This window comes from Protopterus annectens, chromosome 13.part0, assembly GCF_019279795.1.
Source record: "Protopterus annectens isolate FY-2018-M chromosome 13.part0, PAN1.0, whole genome shotgun sequence".
Classification (NCBI taxonomy): domain Eukaryota; kingdom Metazoa; phylum Chordata; order Ceratodontiformes; family Protopteridae; genus Protopterus; species Protopterus annectens.
This window is the reverse complement of record NC_056747.1, coordinates 470,505,047-470,521,475: the sequence shown is the minus strand read 5'-3', so window position 1 is coordinate 470,521,475 and position 16,429 is coordinate 470,505,047. Positions and strand designations below refer to the sequence as shown.

The 16,429-nt window shown below is 41.0% G+C and overlaps 1 protein-coding gene across 1 annotated transcript in view; it reads right to left on the bottom strand.

Annotated features, from left to right (window-relative positions):
• HIP1 (huntingtin interacting protein 1) overlaps nucleotides 1-16,429 on the bottom strand; it is a 2,554,439-nt gene that overhangs the window by 405,790 nt on the left and 2,132,220 nt on the right. The window contains exons 23-24 of the mRNA XM_044054110.1: nucleotides 6,460-6,570; nucleotides 3,920-3,978 (exon numbers count right to left, since the gene is read on the bottom strand). Of these exons, the coding sequence (XP_043910045.1) occupies nucleotides 3,920-3,978; nucleotides 6,460-6,570 (170 nt within the window). The remainder of the gene's footprint in view (nucleotides 1-3,919; nucleotides 3,979-6,459; nucleotides 6,571-16,429) is intronic.

The following is a 16,429-nucleotide window of genomic DNA, read 5'->3' as shown; positions in this document are numbered from 1 at the left end:
CTTTCTGATATTTATCAGTCCCCCCCCCCCAACTTCCAAACTTCCACAGGAATACCATCTATTCCTGGTGACTTTCCTGTAGACTGGTTATATATCACCATTTTTATCTTATCAACTCCTATCCTGTTACTAATTGAGCCTCATCTGCCTCTAGCCTTGGCATATTTAATTCCTCTATAAACATTTCCAGTTAAACCTTTTCTTGATTTCGATATTTCTCTGCTTTATACAGATCTTCATAAAATTTCCAAAATACACGTAGTACAACTACCGAATCTCTAGTTATCTTCCTTATAAGCTCCCAAGGCTTGGCGACTATCCTTTCTACTTTCTGATGCCTGAGTTGTTGTGCTAAAAGTTTCTCTGCTCTGGAGTTATAAAAAAAAAAAGTTGCTAAACACCAGCCTTTCTAAATTCATGTATATTATCCAGGTAATCCCTTATTATCTACTTAGCATTCTGCAATTTTCTCTTTTTCTTCTGTTAGATTCCCCACTATTCTGCAATAAAATAACCTTTGTCAGTCCCTCTAAACAATTCTTCTTACTTTTCAGCCATATCTCTCCTTTTATTTCCACCGTACAGTATTTTTGAACTCCATTTTAATATTATACCCCTCCCTAGCTATATTTTCAGAAGAAATTTCTATCTTCCCTAACAACTCCCAAATAATTTCTACTTCCCATTTTTTTTTTTAACAGAGAGGTGTAAAGGGGCCAGTGTCTCACTTGTGTTTCATTGTTTCATTACCCTGCATTTTTATTTTAGTTATTATTGACATGTGACCTGAAATAGTTATTGGATGTGGATCATAACTTTCAAATAAATGTACATGTTCCTGTGAAACAGAAGTTCGGTCTAACTTACCCCAGTTTTTGTACCTTGGAGAATAATATGCAAATTCACTCTGAACTCCTACTACTGAAGTCACATCTTCCATGCCAAGTATTTTCATAAATTTCTTCAAAAACCTACACTCTTTTGTTATATTTTTCCTTCTGGGCCCCCCAGATACATCTTCACTGCTGCAAATTAAATTCTAGTCTCCACCTATAAGTAAAATTCCTTGCTGAAAGCTGATTATTTCTCCCAGCATTTTCTTTTGCTCCATTATATCAGTTTTGGGTGGAATAAAAATACATGCCAATGTAATCCTCCTCCCTTGCATAATTACATGAAGTAGGAAGTATGTTTTGGAGTCCCCTACAAGTTTAACAAAGTTAAAAAACATCCAATATTTCCAGGCTTTCGTCTTCTTTCATGGTTCATAAATATAACTAATGATTTGTAAGCCCAATTTATTTGTCAATTTCCGAGTTGCTGGTTTTCTTCCTGTTCATCTCCATCTCCCAAATGCAGTCTCTGCTTTATTTCAGATGTACTCCTGGTTGTTCTAGTCAACTCTTGTTCTTTTTTCTGTCTTTCAAGCATTTTCCTTTGAAACATTGGAAACAGTTTCACTAATACAGTCTTTATGTGATTTATTACCAGAAGAACAAGAAGTAGAATCTCCTGCTGTTTGATAGCAAACTTTTTGTTGGACAAATTTTTGTATTTCCTCCTTAGCATGTTCTGCATCAAAAAAGGATTTTGGCCAGCCAGGAAAGAATATTTTGAAAATTGCTGGATAATAGCAGCTTGAATCTCATCCCTGCTTGTTGACATTCTCTGATTACTGGAATAAATTTACTTCTCTTCTGCCTGGTGTACAGTCAGTAATCACTTTCCACAAACACTCTGTCTCCCACTTTTAGTTCTTTGTTGCCCTGCTACAGTTTTTTCAAATCAATTATTTCTGCTGGTAGGATTGCATCTTATCTATAAAAAGTCTAGGTTGGTTTCTCATGGCCAGGTCTAGAGCATACAGATGATGTGCCCTTTCAACTAACTCCTGCTGCAGAATACCAGCCAGTTGCTTATTTGTGCTTTTATAAATTTAATATAGTCTGTTCCTTTCAGCTTCTCTTGTACAGCAGAAAATCTTAGGTTTTCTCTACATGTTCTGTCCTCTAACTCTAGTATTTTTTGACATTTCTTCTTGAGCAGTCTCCTACTCAGCCAGCCTTTTCTTCATTTCAGTCTTTGATTTTTTACAGTTTTATGACCTCATCTATCTGTTTAAAGCTTCTTCCATTGTTTCCAGCCTTTTGTTGTTTGAGTTGATATACTATTTCAGTGTTTCCTTTATTTTAATCAGCTCTGCATGCAGTTGTTTTATGCTTTCCTCTATGTTACTGGAAGTCATGTGTGGAACTTACACTGTTTTTTGCTGAACAGCTACAGTACTTTTCCCAGTCAGTGTTTTTCTTCAACTTTTGTAGCTGATTTTCCTTCAGGTCCTCTGTATTTCTTTTTTTTCCGGTATCCAGGCAGTGCATTTACTAGGCGATTATGGAAATTTACCGAAAAATAGAAATCCACTGGCTTTCTCTACCAAGTTTCTGTTTTCACACTGGGAGAGCTAGAATTAAGCTGTTACTCAATGTGCAGCCATCTTGGAAGTCCTCAGAATCCAAAGCTTGACTAAAAAGATCATGGAATTACAGGACCTAATCTAACAAGACAGGATGGTGGCCTACATACTCCTTAAAAATGATCTGTGCCTTGCTTTCTGGGCTACTAGGAATCTGGCAGTTCAAAACCTTTTACTTCTTCATAAATTAAACAATCCTGCAGACACCAGAACCAGAGATCTGAGCCTGTTTCAGCAAATAAATCACATTGAACAAACAGATTTGTCACGTAGCGAACATCGCTTCCCTGGAATAAATTTCCTCTCCAGATCAAGCAATGTGACACTATTTTCCCTTAAGGAAAAATTAAGAGAATTGGGTAGCTATTCATACATTTGCCCCATGTATGACTGGCCTATCACTCCTCTAAAAAGGAGGTAAGGTCTAAGAATGGGTACTGGCATGGTGTAAATGACTACATTTCTTAGTTGCTTTGTACATTCTATGATTCAATATGTAATTTGTATAAATGCCCTTTTGAGAAAATATAGAGAAGATAGAAGAAATGTATGTCAATAATTATCACTGCAACTATGAAATGAACTGGAAGCAAAAGATCCAGTCATCCACAATATGCGATTAAAACTTACAAAACAAGTTTCATCAGAATAGTTTTATCATTACAAACAAAATAAATATTTGATTAATTCATCCTAATTTTACCCTACAAACTACAATAAAAGTTATTATCTATGTTTTTACTGTCTAGTTTCAAAATAGAAACAGTTACCTTTTTGAACTCCAAAATTAACAAGGCAAGTTTTAGATGCAATCTACTGGTGAGTTTTCCCTTAGGCTGAATGCTGGTGGTTTGCTGTTTACATAAGCACCTGTTCTTTATTATGCATAAACTCAAAAACTCATTTATGAATTCCTGTAAGTCTGCCTTTCTAAATGGACAGCATGGAAAAGGATAAAAAATTCATTCAACATAATGCTTAGAATGACCATATGCTAGTGGAATGGGTTTCATGCTAAAACACTGACATACTGTGTTGTACAGGAAGTCAAACACCTCATATACTAAGCCAAAAGAAATTATTTTTTTATAATCTGTTAAGATGTACCATGACAATGCCCATGTAGAAAAGTGAACCAGTTCATAGTTTTCCACACATTCTGAAATAGTCTTTGTCATTAATATATGTACTCCAATCAACACCCTACTACTTTCCAAGAGATGCTCCTGCAGTATCTTTTTCCTGTCACTAAGAGTTCAGGGCATCAGTCCAGGCCATTAACATCAGTGTGGCTACCCAACAACTTGGTACCTTGAATTTCTACATTCACAAGTGCAGAATAAAAATAATAATCCATTTCAAACAGAAGAAGGGACACAGTTAATACAATATAATCCAACTGAATCAGTTTAGTATGACATTTTATATAGTGATAATAGTGCTCACCTCTCATTAACCTCCAGTTTGACACCAGTGTCTCCAGCCCGAGATTTGTTCAGCATGTCCTGATCAAAAGACAAATTGATTAGAGAAACCCAAATGCATTACAACAGTAGATAAGATTTGCATGCCCATAAACATTCAGTGGAAGCCAGCAGAGTAAAATTAAGAATACTGACCTATAACTATAACTTTCCAAAGTCTTTACAGTGGAAATCTCCATGATGGCAAGCCAGTCAAATACATACATACTGTTAGAAGGCTTTTTGTGACTATTGTAAAATCATCTGAGGATAACAACATTTGGAGCTTTCCTTAAACTGCTCTATACTCCATGATACCACATGGAATCTGTATGTCACTTAACAAGGGGCTAAGTGGGTTACATGAATGTACAACACAAACAACTAGCACAAAATGTGTATATATTCAGATGTTTAACAATCATTTTATTACAATACAGCTGTGGAACTACAGGTATCAGGAACTATGACTACAAAGGATTCTGTAAGATGCCCAATAACAACAAAAATGGCAACATCTTTTCCTGGAATACCTCATATTAATAAGAGTGACACCTCTTGCCCACTACAGAAAGACACAATAAAGATAAAGTGTGGATGGTATTACTACTGGGAACTGGAGAAAATATGAGATTCTTTCTCTCAAATGAAGAAAAAACAAACAGGAAGACACTTGCAAAGAAAATAAAAGATTTCACAGAACTACTTGTGCACTTGAAAAGTGATGAAACAGATTTCTTTAAAGCTTAATGGTTTACGAATTTAAGCTAACATATATCTTCTTTTAGGAACTCCTTTATTAAGGTGTTGCCCAAACAATATGTATCAAGTAGTTCTAATATTATATGGCAAACTGGGTTGAAGAAATAAGAAAGCAAAGCATAATCAGGTTAAAACATGTCCTTTTTGTCCATATAGTAGAGTCTAAGGGTACACAGTACACACACACTGCTTTTTTGTCTTATAGCAGCAGTTTCCTAGGACAAAGAAAGTTACAGTGTTTTTATATGAGTAGCCATTAAAACTCCAAATCCAAGACATCCAATTACTGCAATTTCTGTAACAAAATAGGAGGAGCTGTCCAAAAGCAAGTTGCGAGTTCTGATTAAATATAAACATGTCTTTTTTTGTGGTGAATATCTTATATCCTGTAGCATTCTCTTTCTGTGTGTGCACATATACACACACACACACATATATATATATATATATATATATATATACACACACACACACACACACATATATATATATATATATATATATATACACACACACACACCTATATATATATATATATATATATATATATATAGAGAGAGAGAGAGTGATACATGGATGGATGCAATAGAATTTTGGTAATTTTTGTTGTTGGTGCAAACTGTTGCATTATATTACAGTCAAATATACTTTAGGACTAATATACTGTTAGGAGCTATCCTCTTTTTCTGATGTTAATGGTCGGTCGTGTTAGTATATTTAATGGGGGGGCAAAGCCCCACCAAAATAAAAGCAATGTTTCTGGATATTTTACGTGATCACAAATGTAACATATTTTTTCATTTGTGATCACTTTACATGTATGTTTTTTTAGATGAAAGTGATTGCCGTTTAACTTTTTTGACATGTTTACTGTTGATGAATGTTCACTGGCGATGTAATGACATGTAATCATGTATTTTAGATATACATATATATCTATAGATATCAGAAAAAATGACCAAGGTTGGCTCTGGCACACTGCAACTAGGGACTGCATAGATACATAAACCCAAAAAATTACAAATGATATGAACTATTGCCTGTATTGGATCTCTCCCATTAACTGACAGCTACAAGTCTTTTCCTATACTCATTTGTTCCCTCTCCTCAGAGTATAGCCATCAGTCAAGCTAGTGATCTATAATGGCAGGGTTCTCTCTAAGGAGCAATTAGTTTGTGATGCTATCTGCAGGTTCAGCAGCTGGGTTAGTAAAAGAAGTACAGGGAAACAAGGCAGCATCACAGGCTATGTCTAGAGAATTAGCTGCAACATACAACTCTGGAGGATGTCTGCATGCAAGGGTAACATACATCAATTTTCATACCCTCTTATATGCACAAACAGCTTCTTGTATGACCCACAGCATGCAATTTTTCAGGCTTTTATCAAACGGTCTTTATTTACAGCACTGAAGGAAACCATACCTTTCTCCCAGGATGACAGACCTTGCTGCTGGACATTCAATCTGATTCCCTACAACCACCATTACCTCTCAGGTTGGTGAGCAATTCTAGGTTACCAGTATCATATGCAGTTACCTTTGCTATATGACCATAAGTCAACTAATTTGCAGACTGAGGTCTGATATCATATGTAAATGTAGTAACAACTGTTTAATGGCAAAAGACTAACTTCAAGAGGTATGGAGGAAAATTGTAAGAAAAAATATGGGATGCAGGATATTGTGAGCTATGACCACATCTTCAGAACACAAAAGCTAAGTAGTAAAGCCAGCTAAACGATAGTCTTTATTTGTTTACCTCTATCCTTGATGCTGCAGCTTCCACGGCAGCTGAAGTAGCAGTCATCTCCTGCTCTACTAGGTCTCCAAGCTCTTCCTGTTTTAGGTCCAGGCCCTTAGGCCTTAACTCCTGCAATAATGGTAAACAAAGTATAGCAATGAATACCAGAAACTTCAAAATATTTACTAACAACATGGAAAATAGCAATATAAATTTTAAAGGAATTATTTTTAAGGTAACTTGCTGCAGTGCAGTTCTACATTTTATCTTTATTAACCAATGGAAGGTTAACCAAAACGAAAAAATATTACAGATATAACTGTCAAAAAAAAAAAGTTATGTCTTACCATAATGTTCCATCTGTGTTGTCAATCTTCACTAATCCTTGACTGTGGGCTCAGTTCCAAGCCTCGGAACTGACTCAGCCGTTTACTTCAGCTCGCCCCTTCGAAACTCTTGAGCTAGTATCTACCCAAATGCTCCTCTCTAAATTACCTCAGATTGAGTTTGCCTAAATTAGTGGCAGACAAACAGTAAATAGAAGAAGAGATCAGATACGTGCCTTATTATGAAGCCAGTCCTGGGAGAATTCGATCCACTAAGAGTCTCAGGCTGGAGGAAGGAGGGAGGGGATGTCAAGGATTAGTGAAGATCAACAAAAGAGATGGAACGTTATGGCAAGACATAACTTCTTTATCTGATGTTGTCAATCTTCAATCAGTCTTTGACTATGGGACGGAGTCCCCAGCTACCTGAATCTTGGAAGGTCTCATGGAAGAATATTACTAAACACCATCGAACCGAAAGTTGCCCGACCCCTAGAGACCTGATGCAATTTGTAAGGAGTGATAAAGGTATGAGGAGAAGACAATGTGGCAGCTGCACAAATGTCATCCAAAGAAGCTCTGGCATGAAGAACTGCAGAAGTTGCTACAGTTCTAGTTGAGTGGGCTTTAACAGGATGTGAAAGGTGAATTCCTTTTGAATGACAGATAAAAGTGATACAATCTCTTAGTCATTTAGCTAAAGTCACCTTAGTAACAGGTTACCCAAGGAAAGAGAGGAAAAGGCAACAAATGATTGATCAGATTTTCTGAAATCCTTAGTTATGTGGAGGTAAAATCGTAGTTGTCTGCGAACATCTAATAAATGTAGAGAATATTCCTCTTTACTAGAAAAATTAGGGAAGAAGACCGGTAGTTGCAGGATTTGATTGATTTTGGATTTTGAGACCATCTTCGGTAAGAAGGAAGGGCTAGTCCTGAGGGAGACCCTGTCTTTGGGAAATATTATGTAGGGAGGTTTGCAGGACAAGGCCTGAATTTCAGAAACTCTTCAGGCAGAAGTTATACCCAGTAAGAACAAAGTTTTCCAAGTCAGAAACTTTAAGTCACATGTAGCTGATGATTCAACAGGGGAGTGAGTAAGGGACTGTAGAACCTTTGTTAGATGTCATGGGGAAATGGGCTCTTTAAAGGGAGGTCTTAACATCAGGACTCCCTTCAAAAAGGCTTTACAGAGTTTATGTGACATGAGAGAAGAGTCTTCAAAACCGGTAAGGAAATTAGATATTGCAGTTAGATGGACTTTAATTGTCAAGCTTGAAGAAGGTACAGTTTTGTACCTACCATAAATGTAGATGTTCGAGTGTAAACACTGCTGCAGTCATTACACTTGGGTTATCCTGCCGTCAGGCAGTTTCCCAGTTGGCCTGAGTTCCAAAGTCTTGGTCCGGCGTCGGTTGCTGTCACCTCCTCCCTGACATCAGTTCGACAGGGGTATAGAAGATGCAGCCGACGCCATTTTCTTCAGTTTTTCTTGCCCCAGATGTCAGGTGCCCCCAAATAGGTAGGCAATTCAAATTGCTAATAAACATACATAAGAAAAGCAAACAACAACTTTCAGTTCCCAGCAAATACTCCCCATAGGTAGTTAAGGGTAGAAGGCATAGGTACGTACCAGCAAGTAAGAGGGGAAGGAGGGAGGGTAACCTGGACTGCAGCAGTGTTTACACTCGAACATCTACATTTATGGTAGGTACAAAACTGTACTATGTTCATCGTGTTACACTGCTGCAGTCATTACACTTGGGTGGAATCCCAAAGCTGAGGTAGGGAGGCTGGTTCTATAAGGCATTAGGGGTGGCTATAAGGCCCTGCAGCACAGCAGTGGTGAAGCCAGCTCTGGATTTGGAGTATAAAGGCAAATGGTAATGCTTGGTGAAGGTATGCACAGAACTCCATGTTGCTGCTTCCAAAATATCCTTGGTAGGTACTCCTCTGAGGTAGGCAGTTGAAATGGCTGTTGCCTTGGTGGAGTGAGATCTAATGCTGCTAGGTACAGGTTTCCCATGGTGAGTATAGCAGAAATGTATACAATGTCCTATCTATTTTGAGATAGTCTGTTTTGAAATGGCTTTCCCTGTGCTCCTGCAGCATATGCTACCAATAATTGCTCAGATTTTCTGAAAGCTTTGGTTTTGTCCAAGAAGAAGTGTAACTGCCTGTGAATATCCAAAGAATGTATTACTCTCTCCCCTTTGTTCTGTGGTTTTGGATAGAAAGTTGGCAAGTGAATAGTTTGGTTTAGAGCCACACTTGATACCACCTTTGGCGTAAATGTAGGGTTAGTTCTTAAAGACACCCTGTCCTGGTGGAAAATGAGGAAAGTTCCACTGCCATTAGTGCCTGTAATTCTGAAACTCTTCGTGCTGATGTTATTGCCAGTAGCAGAGCAGTTTTCCAAGAGATGTATTTTAATTCTGCTGTGTTAGCTGGCTCAAAAGGAGGTAAAGTTAATTTTTCCAAAACAAAGTTGAGGTCCCAAGTTGGGGTAGGTGCTCTACGGGGCGGTCTTATGTTTTTAGCTCCTATGAGGTACTGTTTGAGCAAAGGATTAGAAAAAAATTGGTGGATCCGTGTTGTAATGAGCAGAAATGGCTGAGGCGTGGATCTTGATGGATGAGAAGGAGAGGCCCTTGTCCAGCATCTCAGTTTAATACTGAAGTATCTGAGGAATGTTTGGGACAAGAGGGTCAAGGCTGTGCGCCTGGTTCCAGGCACAGAATCTCTTCCATTTATCCGAGTAGGCTTTCCTGGTGCTAGGCCTTCTGGCCTCCAGAATGACATCCATAAGAGCTTTGGAGAGAGGCACTGCTTGCTTGACTAAGGAATTTTCCATGCAGCTAGGTTTAAGGTCTTTAGTTGGCTGTGAAGTATCTGATTGTTGTGCTGTGTCAGCAAAGGCAGGATTTGAGGCAAAATCCAGGGTGGTTCTTGTGCTATGTTCTTTAAGACTGGGTACCAGTGTTGGCGTGGCCAGTCTGGTGCAATCAGGATCATCTTTGGCTCTTCTTGCCTGGCTTTTATGAGTACCTTTGGAAGGAGAGGTAAAGGAGAGAAAGTGTATACTTGCAGGTTTTTTCAGCTGAATGAGAGGGCATCCACTTTCCATGCTTGTGGATGGTAACTCCTTGTGCAGAATTTCTGTAGCTGGCAGCTCATTGGGGATGCAAACAAATCTATGTTCGGGCTCCACCATTTTTGTGTTGTCATTCTGAATACTTGTGGATTCAATTCCCATTTGTGGGGATCCATGATGTTTCTGCTTAGGTCATCTGCCAGTGTGTTTTTCTCTCCTGGCAGGAATTGTGCTTGCAGATGAACTTGGTAGTCTAGAGCTGTGTTCCACAAGGTCATGGCTTGGTCTGCAGAGGGGGTAGGAGTGCGTGCCCCCTTGCTTGTTTATGTACCACATAACTGTGGTGTTTGTCTGTCTTTAGTAGTAGTTGTCCTGGATGCAGCAGGTCCTTGAAAGCTATAAGTGCATTTTGTACAGCTAGCATCTCTTTTTGATTGATGTGAAGATGCCTTTGCTCTGTGGGCCACTCGCCCTGAATACATTTTCCTGCCATGTGTGCTCCCTAGGTGTAATCCGATGCATCTGTTGTCAGTGTTTGCCTGGCTGTTGGTTGAGTAAAAAGCTGTCCCTTGTTGAGGTGACAAGCTTGAGCCCACCATCAAAACTCCTGTTGAAGGCAAGGAATTAGTGGTATAACTGTTTCCAAACTTTGACAGTGTTGAGACCACACACTCTTTAGGTACCATTGTAATTTCCTCATATGCAGTCTGGCATATGGAATTAGTAGTATGCAAGATGGCATGTAGCCCAAGGCCTGCAGAATTTTTCTTGCAGAGAGTTGGGTCTTTGTTGCTATCAATTGAAAGTACTGAGTCAGTTGTCCTTGCTTGTCTGGCATGAGATAAGCCATCTGGGCAGTTGTGTTCAAGCTGGCACCCAGGAATATTATCTGTTGTGAGGGCACTAGTTTTGATTTCTTTTCGTTTACTGTGTACCCCAGGCAACTTAATAACTTTTTTATGAACGCCAGATGCTTTAGAAGAATGTCCTTGCTCTCTGCTTGAATCAGGCAGTCGTCCAAGTATGGATAAATTTGAATTCCTTTTTGCCTGCAAAATGCAATTACTGGTGCCAGGCACTTTGTGAAGACCCTGGGTGCAGTAGATAAGCCAAAGGGCAGTGCAGAGAATTGATAGTGCGTTGAACCAGCTAGAAATCCGAGGTATCTTCTGCAGTTTTGTCTATTAGGGACATGCAGGTATGCCTCCTTCAGGTCCAAAGTCACAAACCAAGCTTTCTTGCCCAGCATGGGAAGAAGCTGCTGTAGTGTCAACATTTTGAATTTCGGAACATCCAGGTAAGTGTTTAGAGAAGAAAGATCCAGAATGGGCCTCCAGGCTTTGTCCTTTCTGGGAACCAGAAAGAGTCTTGAATAAAATCCTTGTCCTTGCTCTTGTGGTGGTACCTTTTGAATAGCTCTCTTGTCCATGAGTGCTGTGATTTGTTTTTGAGCCTCTGCCCATTGATTTGGTGGCAGATTTGGCATTCCTTTTAACCTTGGCAAAGTGTGAAATTGGAACCTGTAACCATGAGATACACTGTTGAGAACCTATTTGTCTTTGGTGATGCAATGCCAATTGTGACAGAAAAGTGCCAGTTTTCCTCCTAAGGGGGCTGCCAAGAGAGAACTGTTTGGCAGCTGTAGTGGGAAGTCATTGAGGCTGCTTTTTATAAGGTTGTGGCCTGTCTTCCCCTTCTTTCTGGCCTGGTGTATCCCATTGTCGAGGCCTGTAAGGACCTTGTGCTTGACCTCTACCTCTTGGACGTCTGTATCTGCCTCTGAGGTCTGTCTGTGACTGGAAAGGACCAATTCTTTGTTGGCCAATTTCTGCTAAAACAAGGAGGCTGAACCTGTAAGAAATACTTCACCGTTTGCATGGATTTTGCCTTATCCTCCATCTTCTTTAATAGCTCCTCTGCCTTAACTCCAAACAACACGTCCTGCTGCAAAGGTGCATCCAATAATTTTGCCATAACATGATCTGGTAACGTATGTTCTTTTAACCAAGCATGCCTTCTAATGACAGAGCCTGTAACTGCTGCTCTACAGGAGGCCTCTAAGGAATCAAACCCACATTGCAAAGTATGTTTTCCCACTTGTTCAGCTGCATGCAATAAATCCTGCATTTCTTTAAAATTAGGAGGATCTGAATGTGGAAGCATCTTTTGTTTCAACTGAGACATCAAAAATTGCTGATATTTTATTATGTGAAACTGGCAATTTAAGGCTCTCATTGCTAAAGTTGCAAACGTATATACTTTCTTTCCCTATTTGTCTAATGCTCTGGAATCTCTGTCAGAGGGGACTGGGTTTTTTGCTGATGAGGCCTTAATCCCTTTGGGTCCCTGAGAAATAGTTTCAGGGTCAGCAGCAGGGCTTTTATACAGAAATTTGTGAGAGTCAGGGACTCTGTAATATCTATCAGGTTTAACTGGGGCTGGTGGTAAGGTCTTTGCGCTTTTTATGTAATCCGGTCGTCGGAAGTTCTGACGGCATGCTGTAATTGAATTTTCTGCCAAAATAATGTCGGGCAAAATCAAACCGACATTTAATAGTGCGCTTGTTAAACCTAGCACAAAACCGACAACCAGTGACGTCATGGTCTGGGCCTAGGCATTGGATACAATAGGAATGGAAATCTTTATGAGGTATTTGCTTCCCACAAGAAATACAGTTATTAACTTTTACTGACATCAGTCTGAGGCAAGAAAAAGTTTCCCCAACAGGGTACTTAGCTTTGTAGAAGACTTTGGTTCTGGATTCGAAATGAAAATCTCAGGAGTTGGCCGACCGGCACTAGTGAACTGCTTCTGCTTCGGGCACTGCGCGGCAAGAAAGACTGAAGAAAATGGCGTTGGCTGCATCTTATACACCCCTGTCGCACTGACGTCAGGGAGGAGGCAACAGCAACCGACACCGGACCAAGACTTTGGAACTCAGGCCGACTGGGGAACCGTCTGACGGCAGGATAACCCAAGTGTAATGACTACAGCAGTGTAACACGATGAACATCCAGTTTGATACAGGTCAGGTAAAAAAATCCAAAACTTTATGTACAGGGATCGTATAAGGGTCATGCTCATTACTGAGAGCCCATCTAGCACATTTTTCCCATTTACACTGGTACAGTTTCCTAGTAGAAGGTTTATGATGGGCCACAATGACTTGACAGATGGGAGAGGAAAGGTAAGAAGGCCTGGCAATCATGAGAATTGGAGAAGCCAAGCAATGAGCTTGAGATGTTGGAGATTTGGATGAACCATTCCTTCTGGATGAGATAAAAGATCCGGAGTTGGGTCCAGAATCCAAGGTTTCCAAAGTAGATGGGGCCAAAGGAAAGGAAACCAAACTTGTTGAGGCCAGAACGGAGCAATGAGGATTACTGTGTTCTTTGAACTCTTGGCTTTCTTTAGAAATTGAGATATCAGGGGAGTTGGTAGAAAGGCATAGAGGAAACTGGGGGAACCAATCATGGAGAAGAGCGTCCCTCTGTGACTCCCCCTGAGGGGAATCAGGGCAAAGTAACTGCTGCAATTGTTGTTCAGAGGGGATGCAAACAGATCGAAGCAAGGTTGGCCCCAGAGCTGGAAGATCTTTTCTGTCACCACAGGATTGAGAGGCCACTTGTGTGGCATCAAAATAGTCCTGCTCAGCTTGTCTGCTATCACATTGGCGCTCCCCGGTATATGCTTTGATGTGAGAAAGCGGTTGGATGAAAGCGCCCATTGCCAAACTCTGAGGGCTTCTCGACAAAGAGGGTAAGATTTGGTTTCTCCTTATTTGTTTATGTACCAGACTTCTGACATGTTGTCCATCTGAATCACCACTGTTCCTAGGGAAAGGGCATCTTGAAATGCTTGCAATACTAACAGCACTGCCCTCATCTCTAGAACACTGATGTGCAGATTGGCCTCCAGTTAGACCAAGTACCTCAGACTGTCCTTCCCAGATAATGCCCCCCCCCCTATCTGAGAAGCGTCCATGGTCACTAAGGCTTGGGGCAGTGGAAGAATGAATGGATGGCCCAAAAGAATTTTGTTGGAGTGGAGCCACCATGATAGTTCCTGCTTGCAGCGATTGGTAATTAAGATGTTCTGCGACATAGGCTGAGCTATCAGAGACCACTGGGAGACTAGCAGCCATTGTAGGATTCGCACATAATATCTGGCTAAGGGAACTAGAGTGACTGTGGCTGCCATTAAGCCTAATGCTTTCAGGACTAATCTGGCTGGAACACTTTTGTTCTGGATAATTTTGCTGACTTGTGACCTGATTCTTCATAGTCTTTCCAATGGGATTGAAGCAAGACCTGCAACTGTACCTAACAGAGCTCCGATAAATTCTAGTTGTTGTGATGATTGCAGATTTGACTTTTTGTAACTTATTGTAATGCGCAGAGAAGAGCAAAGATGCAGAGTGTAATCCCTTGCCTGTTTTAGATGACGCCTGTTGGTAGCAGTAAGGAGCCAATCATTGAGGTATGGAAAAATCAGAAATCCTTGCAGTCTAAGATGAGCTACCACTGCTATGCATTTGATAAGCACCCTGGGGGGCTATGGTGAGGCCAAAAGGCAGTGCTCTGAACTGAAAATGACCGTCTCCCAGCCAGAAGCACAGGAATCTCCTGGAACATTTTCCATCTTTATGTGGTAATATGCATCCTGAAGATCTATAGAGCACATCCAATCATCTTTTTCCAAGAATGGAACTACTGACTGTACTGAGACCATCCGGAATTTGGTTTGCTGAAATGCCTTGTTGAACTGGCTGAGATCCAAAATGGGTCTCCAGTCCCCTGTTTTTTTGGGAACTAAAAAGAATCTTAACTAGAACCCAGATCCTATTTGGACTGGTGGGACTTCTTTGATGACTCTTTTTTCGAGCAGTTTTTGAAGTTTTACTATTGCTGCCTCCCTGTGACTGGGTGGAATATCCAGGAGTCTTTTTTGGGTTTTTGGACTTGAGGAAAGTGGAATACTGTAACCTCTGGAAATGACTCCCTGCACCCATTTGTCTGATGTTATTTGTTGCCAGGTGGACAGGTGCTGGGATAATCTGCCCCTGACTGCCTCCAGAAGAAGACAATCAGACCTCCATTCAAGAGTGCTGATAGGAGTTTACAGAAAAAGAATCTCTGGACCCTGGTCCTGCAGGCCACCTCTGCCTCTAGGATGGCGTCTTCCATTTGTACTCCCCCCACCCTCTGCCCCGGGGGAAGTCTTTGCTGTGTGAGTCTTGAAAAGGACCTTGGAAATTTTTGAACCATAATCTCCCACTTCTCTGGTTCCTGGAATAGGACTGTTGAGGAATGGAGAAACATACACCTACGGCAGAAAGGGTCTTCCCATCTTTCTAACAACTGGCAAGTGTGTCTTTCACTTTTGGTTCCAATAGGGATGATCTGTCAAATGAAGTGTTGAAGAATGAAGATTTAAATGGCTCTGCAAAGTCACACAAGCACATTAAGGCATGTCTCCTAAGGGCTACGCCTGAACCCACTGCTCTAATCATCCCTTTGGCTGTGTGGACAGTCTCATGGACGAATTGGAAATTGCTCCAAGGGTAACAAGCTGAGAAGTAATTTTCTCTCGTACCTCTTCAGCTACTGCTCCTGACAGAGTATCTGACAGCTCTTTGATTAGATCTCTCTGTAATCTAGTAAAGTGCACCATGTAGTTCAAATACCCAAGTGCAAAGGCTGATGAAGTGTAAACATGCTTCCCAAATCTATCCATAGTTCTAGATGCCTTGTTAGGAGGATGGACACTAGCACTCTCCTCAGCGAGTTCCTTCTTTGTGGCAGCCACTATCACAATGGCATCTACGGGAATACCTTTAGCCCAATGCTGTTCTTTTGGAGCAGAAAGGATCCAGTCAGGCTTCTTAGGCAACGGGTCAATGGAGTCAGGAATTTTCCATGTTCACTGGGTGATCAATTTAATGAGGTCATCAGTGGGTGGCGAGATCCAAGAGGTAGATGGTTTGACATGGAAAGCCTCCACATATACAGACACCTCCGAGGAAGGCTGGAAGGAAGTCTAGCCACCCCTTTGCTTAGGGATTTCCAGGATATTCCCGAAGGAAACATCATCGGGGGTGACCGGGGGGAACCTTGCCCTTCATCGAAATTGGTATCCTCAGTGACGGACTCCTCTGGGGAGTCTAAGTGTTTCCTCTTGCACATTCTTCTTCACAGGCACTTCCTTGGGGGGATGTTCTGGGGAAGTATCTGAAGAGGAAATGACCAAGGTGGGTTTTTCCTGGGGCTTTTGTGCCCTCTGTCCCAGGGATGAGACTGATGGAAGCTCTGGTTGAGGGGAAGTACAAGTCTGGACCATCAGGGATGGCAAAGACTGGGAGTCCACAATGGACGAGGCCTTCTCCAGGATTCTGAAGGCTACCCCCCATAGAGAGATGGGAGCTTGGAAGCGAAACAGACTCCTTCGGAACCATGGACCCACCCTGCACTGAGGAGGCAACCCCCGAAAATGAAGCCTGGGTTTATCCAAAGAAAGCCGAAGCACAAAGGGGCATGAAAGGCTCCAAAATTAAAGAAGTCGATCCCTG